This window comes from Etheostoma spectabile, chromosome 3 (genome assembly GCF_008692095.1).
Source record: "Etheostoma spectabile isolate EspeVRDwgs_2016 chromosome 3, UIUC_Espe_1.0, whole genome shotgun sequence".
In the NCBI taxonomy this organism is placed as follows: Eukaryota; Metazoa; Chordata; class Actinopteri; order Perciformes; family Percidae; genus Etheostoma; species Etheostoma spectabile.
Window position 1 is genome coordinate 2,615,241 of NC_045735.1, and position 7,226 is coordinate 2,622,466.

The following is a 7,226-nucleotide window of genomic DNA, read 5'->3' on the forward strand; positions in this document are numbered from 1 at the left end:
ACACACACACACACACACATTCTCACAGCCCGCCTATCGTTAATGGATGACCAAACGGCAGGTCCGCTGACCGGTTGCATACTGAGCCTGCTTTGATCCTATCCGTTGTAAACACTGAAAGCCTGCCCTAGCCTAGTGCAAGGCCAGAGGTTATCACCGCACACAAACACACACACACACACAGTCAGCCACAAAGTGAAAAGTGATAAAGTCTTCAGTTAGGTGGGTGGAGAGACGCCTTATCTGTCTCTAGCGGCCAAACATGCGGCTGGCTGCCAGTGACCTGAGGCCAGGTAAACAGACCTGCAGCTGATAGCAGCTGTAAGGGACTGAAGGTGGACCAGAATGCAGAGGAGAGGGAAGCTATTGGGCAAACTGGAGAAGGTTAGTACCTGAGGTTACAGGGGTGGAACTCCATTACCGCGAAACTCTGCGACCCTGCACGATCAGCTGTGATTGCAGTGATATGGGTTTTGAAGGCTGATCCTGTCAGTGTGTTTACATGCACTTAAAAGACCGGGCTACTGTTGGTTTTCTGCAGAAACTTGATTTCTTCAGCCTGATGTAAATTAGAGATTTGGTTTCTGTGATTTGGGTATGGGAATATAGACACCTTAGCCTGTCTTTAGCCAGACATATTCTTGGGAAGGCTGATCGCTTGGCCACATATACAGGAAACGTGGTTTTTAGTCAGCTTTTTATAAATGAATGTGTGTATGACATGCATGAAGGCTGGGTCAAGGTCGAAAGAACGAGATCCAGGGTACAAGCGTCCAAAATGGGTTTCCTCAGGAACGGGGCTGGCGTCTCCCTTTGAGATAGGGTGAGAAGCTCAGTCATCCGAGAGGAGCTCGGAGTAGAGCCGCTGGTCCTTCCCGTCGAAAGGAGCCAGTTGAGGTGGTTAGGGCATCTGGTAAGGATGCCTCCTGGGCGCCTCCCTAGGGAGGTGTTCAAGGCACGTCCAGCTGGGAGGAGGCCTCGGGGAAGACCCAAGACTAGGTGAAGAGATTATATCTCCAACCTGGCATGGGAACGCCTCGGGATCCCCCAGTTGGAGCTGGTTGATGTGGCTTGGAAAAGGGAAGTTTGGGGTCCCCTACTGGAGCTGCTGCCCCCGCGATACAATACCGGATATGCAGCTGAAGATGGATGGATGACAAACACTTCAGGGAAAGGGTTGCTGTGACAGCAGAACAGCAGGATGAAATGAAAGATAATTACATAAAATTAAAACGTTGATTTTCACAACTAAACTTTTGCTATTCTGGAAGCAGAATCACTAATAAACTTAAAAAAAGTAAGCTAGAGTTCCAAAGTAAGGGGTCAGGGGTAGTTGGACATCTGATTAGGCACCTGCAACGTGTATATTGAGATTTTATATATTGCAATCTAACTTTTTTCTTTCTATACCAATGCCCATATGTAAAATCTGTATACCTCATTCGTTTGAATGATTTCAATGTAAGATACTGCTCCTTACATATGTAACTAATACCAGAAACATATATTTTTACAATGACATTAACATGTTTTTTAACATACTGTGGAGTTAATGGTCTCTAGTAGTGCTATCGAGCTGTTTTTTCTGTGAGTGGGTCCCAGTTTTGGATGTGTGACACAATACAAAGTGCTGCCAATGGGTTCCTACTATTCCACTGACCCACAGGTGGTGATATTGCACAAAGATATACAACACTGTGCAAACAAAGGCAGGGAAGAACTGGAAGTGAACACGATGAGGGCAGACCTCCGCCAAGCCCATTTCCTATCTCACCATAGAGATGAAATGTAATTAAATCTTGTCCACACCTGAGTTCAAAACAATTCATCACTCTCCAGAGTGTGGTTTTCAGAGTATGACGCGTTGCACTATGTTTCTATGTTAACAAAAGTGAAAATAAGTTTAATAGAAATTGAGGTAGTAGTTTTTCCATAATCCTAATGTCAAAAACATGGCGGAGCGGATTAGACTGCTAGTTATTAAACATGGTTGTAAGCAATGCAGGTTGTAAACTATGACATTTTGGTTATTGACTGTAAATGTAAGCATTACATTTTGTTTTTTTACAAGAAAACTTCAAAGCACACCTTAATTGTGGATGGAAATTGTCATTTCATCCTGAATTCACTAAGGTGTGGCTTCTGATCTCTTTTTCAAATCCATGACATCAATTTAATTAGTCAAAATGAGTATTATGCATTATTGTACAGGTTGACCCCACAAACTACTACAAGCTACTTTCTTATTTCTAACATTAGGCCTTGCATATTGGCAATCCAGAATATTAGTTAAACAATGAGCAAAGGATTTAACCTGCAGTCAACCACAAAACCCCTGTTTGCTTTTCTTTCTGTTATAGATATCTTCTTTGTAGTCCCTTTCTTATGCAGATACACTTTCATTTATATTTGTGTGTATGCTTGTCCTCTCTCTTCAATCTTACCCATCTGTCCATCTTTGTCACATGCTTGTCATTCCTTTAAAGGTCCTCTAAGGTGAACAGAGTTGCCTAATCTTTTCCACTGATTTAAACCAAAAAATAAAAAAGAGTCAGAAGCATTAAACATGTCTTCTTAGCATCTCTCTGACTGCCACGGATGTCATCAAATACTCTGTGTTCGTGGACAAGAGGGAAAACTTTCCAGACTCTTTGAAATGTGCTCCTCCACGCCAGCACATGCATGTGACTGAATACAGTTACATTCCACCTTTTAAAGATAACATTTGACTGTTTGGTATCTGCATGGTTGTCACACTATGACTGTACCATCATCGCCACCATTCAGGTAATCCCCTGCCTGATAAAAATGGATTTGACAGTAAAGTCCAGACACGCATTTACAGTGGGAGATCTGACAGGTCTATTATGACCAATTACGGAACACACAAAGTAGCCCTTTCTCATCTCCAAGTGATCCCTAATCAGCCCAAGCAGAGGTCAGGCCTTCTCTTTCACTCATCTTTGTGAAGTAAAGTAACTGTCTGGTATGCAGAGGATGCCCCATTAACTGTCATTGCTAGGTACAATTATCTAGTCTGACCTGGCAAAAGATTAGAGAGGCCTGCAGGTACAGAGCTGTCTCTCTGATTGGCTGAAATGCTTGCTAGCCGAGTTAGAAATTCCTCATTGTAACTTTTTCCTGAACCTCTGCTTTCATTTGGTACAGTCCCATCCATTTTTTTTTTTTTTTTATACAGTATGTCGAATGATAGATGCTGATTCAGCACACACCCTCATCAGTCTGTCACCTCATTCTTTTGTCTTTTTTCATTTTTTCTCTCCCACTCTCAGTTAGTTTATTGTCTCTTGCAGCCTATCTGTCTAGTTTCCTTCATGTCTAACATGCTCAGGGAGATCCTATCTTTTCAAGTGTCTGCTCTCTAAAATTCAGTCACAGTTTGAGTAGGAGAAGACAACTAACAAAAGATGCCATCAACCATCTTAGTCATGCATTTATTTTATCAGCAAACAAGCTTGAATGGCATTTTGTCACCTTTGCCAACAGTTTAACAATTATCTAATCTTCTCGCCCTGGTTGACTTTTGTCAAGCACCTTAGACAGGTTTGTTTATCTGTGTGATAATGTTCTGGCAGACTGGGGTTTGATGCAGTTTTTTTGCACTGTGCATATATCTCACACATTGAGAAAAAAAAATTCATCAGGGTAATAGCAACAATGAGAAGTGACATGGAGCTGCTGAAACCAAACCTGAACCAAATATCTTGGAGTTAGTGAGCACACCGTGTGTAAAGGATTGTTCAAGGATGGTTACAAGTATACTGCAAGGAAAAATAGTAGTCATACTTATTGAAATCCACAAGTTGAAACCCACACATTATCATTCCAGTATCACTTGTGGTACTTTTATACTGACAATTTGTAGATCCATTTCTAAATGGCCTGTCAGTGAAACACCTTTGTGTAAACGGGACCCTGTTCTACTTCATGGGATGACAGATGCCTATGTTGCCAACAGTAATGTCACTATTCATGTAATTATATACTCATTAGCAGCTGGATTAGGTATGGACTACGTTTCACTTCCGCGATAGTTAAGGTGCCGCTGAAAATTCTGCCAGATGTTCCTCATTCGGTCTGGATGTCCATCACCTTCCGTGGCTATTTTGCAGCAGCACTGTGGCTCTGTCCAAGACGCTTGTGATTGGTTTAAAGAAATGTCAATAAACCAGAGCACATTTTTCTTCCATCCTGGAATGTGAGTGGACTAGCCAGACCATCCTCCACAGCGTTATGGAGGAAGGTCTAGACTAAGTATGTACTGATGTCAAAACATTGTACTTAGTATATACCATCTTCATATTCTCGTTAATAACATTACATCTTCAATTTTAAATCAGACTTTTAACGATTGAAATTAAATGATTTTCACTTTTGTTTTGTCATGGTCAGACCAACTGTGGCACAGGCCCACTCTCAGAAATCTACCAAACCAGAGCCGGCACAGCATAGATACCTTCATTAAGTGTTTAAATCTTCTAACACGACACTGTCGTATATTAGCTGGCTGTTCGCTGTCCGTCGCATATTCTGTGTTGCTCCTTTGAACTATTTAACACTCAATCATGAGCATAGTGGATGGAAATACAGTGAGTAATTCATCCTTCACCTGCACATTCTCTGTCTCATTCTCCTACTGTCCCCTGACCTCTGCACCTGTCCCCTTTCTGTACTTGTCTTGTCTTTGCCCAGGTCCAGGACATGTGTTTCAGCCAGGACAGTCGCTGGGTAGCCATCAGCACCCTCCGTGGCACAACCCATGTATTTCCCATCAACCCTTACGGTGGCGCGCCCTGCGCCCGCACACACATGTCCCCGAGGGTAGTCAACCGGATGTCTCGCTTCCAAAAGAGCGCCGGCCTGGAGGAGATTGAACAGGAGCTGAACAGGGTGGCTGCGTTAGGAGCAGGAGCAGGAGGAGGAGGCATAGGAGGAGGTAGCTGCATCCTGGGTGGAGGAGGCGGCATTGGGGGCCGCTGTAGCCCCATTCCTGGCCTTTCCAGCAGTCCCTCTGGGTCTCCACTGCACGGTGAGGAGAGGAGAGGGGAGGAAGGGGAAGTAAAGGCTTGCTGATGTTGTTGCTTCTTTGTATGTCCACAATGGCATCGTAGTGAGCATTTGGTGCACGGCAGCATGTGGGGGAGGTTATCCAGAGTTTACAGGGTCATGTTATGGAATCGATAGAAAGCTGAAGAAGCTCTACTGTAAACTGTAAGTCAGTTACAAGTGTGCTCGCAAACATTTGACTATACACATCCATCAGACACAGAGCATAAGCATCCATTTGGAGTGTTTATGGCCACCCAGTGATCAAAATAAAAATTATATTCACTCTCCTTTTAGCTCTGATTTAATCACCAACTCCTGAGAAAAGTAAGTATATCATGGCTTTTTTGTTATGAAAGGCTGCGTTCTGAGGTTGATAAGAGCCGAACCATGCTGTGAATGTGCTGTAAAACCAGACCACAGCGTGCGTGCGTGCGTGCGTGCGTGCGTTTCCAGTGACTGTTCATCTCAGTAGCTGTTTTCCAGGGACTGTCTGCCACAACCTTGTCTACCTTGTTTGTCAAACAGCAGTTCAGGCTGCTCACACTGTCTGTGTGTCCCTAGTTGACATAGATAAACACCGAATAACACACACATTGTGTCAGCAGCACTGCATGACCCCAGAGGTGTCACACAGTGTAAAATATCACAGTTCTCATTAGTCTTTAATTTCCAGGAATATCCCTGAGCTTTAATATGTATACTGTAGCCAGGGCAAGGACATGAACTGAAACACTTCAAAGAACCAAATTACTAGGAATTGATTAATGGGTAATTTTACATAATATAGTACGTAGTTTACAGTGCCTCTTATATGCTCAATGATGGTTGGCAGCATAATGGAGTGGAAACCAAATCTCCAACCTTTTGAAATATTTTTTTAATTTAGGATGAAATTACAGTTTTGAAGCACGAGTGTCATGGAAAGTTATTGAATTGTAAAATCAAGTTCAAGGAGGAAGCTGGCAAATATATTTCACAGAAGATCTGTTCCCTAAATTTTTACAGGTCCAGCTTGGTTTTTTATAACTCAGTGTTATGGAGAGTGGAGTAGGCTGACCTAAACACAGGAGTCTGCAGGCAACAGAAAGTTGGAAGAAGTTACTTTTACTTCACGGTTTGTGCAGGTCAGGCAAAGTTGATTAAACTAGAACACATCCAAGGATCCAACAAAGACTGGACTGAAAACTGCAGGACTTGAATACAAACTAATTTGATGATGGAATGAAGTGCAGGTAGAGAGTAGGGCGGAAAGCTCAGGGGAGGGAAATGAGGTGATTAGGCTGGAGAACAGGCAGGGAGCTGATTGGCTGTTAAAAACTGGAGGACTAACAATGTTAATTCAGAGCAGGTGTGTAGATGGGTAAAGGAGGGAAAGGCAGCACAAGAACACAAGAGGCAAAACACAGCAAACAGAAAACACTATGCTCTTAATAATAAACCAACAAATCATCAAACCGTCTGAGAACATGGATTAAAAACTTGGATATAAACTTAGGTACACAACACTATAAATTGCAACCTTGTTCATCAGCAAATAGAAAACCAAAGAACCCAGACAACGAAATCCTCTTAATCACTGAGCACAAAAAGCTGAGGCTATCTGGACACAGAGCCAGACTCTGACAACTTCAGCTCATACCTCATGCCTGTGAGAACTCCAGTCTAAATCACCGAACTACTTAAAACAACTGAGTAGGGCGCTAGGATGCTCTTCTGTGAGATGTCGCACCATTAGATGAAATATGTCGAGGCTTAAGTCTGGTCAAGTCTATGTTACTAGTATTAATAAGGGTTGTTTAGGTCCCATTGACTCATGTCTTGTGTCTGTGTTTAGGTTAACACCCGACTGGAGCAAGTCTGTTCTGATCATGATTTCTCAGAATCATCACAGGAGAGTTTAAACTGTGAAGTGGAGGACAAATACCATGGTTCTCTTTGATGGAAACTATTTGTTAAAGGAGAATTCCGGCAAAGTTTTATGTTCTTGATCGCTATAGAATATGTGAGTACTTTAGAATCGGTGCAGACAATACTGAGTAGCTGCAGCTACGTGTACAAGCATCCACTGAGCTAAAACAGCAGTTATCGGAGCAAGTTTTAGAGAGCCTTTGTGCCTTTTAACAGACAAAATGCAATTAATATGTCTGTACAACATG

General features: G+C 42.7%; 1 protein-coding gene and 1 long non-coding RNA gene across 3 annotated transcripts in view; one reads left to right on the top strand and one right to left on the bottom strand.

The window, feature by feature from the left end:
• Positions 1 to 2,703, bottom strand: part of LOC116678247 (uncharacterized) — a 6,164-nt gene extending 3,461 nt beyond the window's left edge. The window contains exon 1 of the long non-coding RNA XR_004329205.1: positions 2,445 to 2,703. This is a non-coding gene — a long non-coding RNA (uncharacterized LOC116678247). The remainder of the gene's footprint in view (positions 1 to 2,444) is intronic.
• bcas3 (BCAS3 microtubule associated cell migration factor) overlaps positions 1 to 7,226 on the top strand; it is a 312,552-nt gene that overhangs the window by 59,548 nt on the left and 245,778 nt on the right. For both annotated transcript variants that reach the window (XM_032508209.1, XM_032508217.1), the window contains exon 15: positions 4,714 to 5,050. In XM_032508209.1, the coding sequence (XP_032364100.1) occupies positions 4,714 to 5,050 (337 nt within the window). The remainder of the gene's footprint in view (positions 1 to 4,713; positions 5,051 to 7,226) is intronic.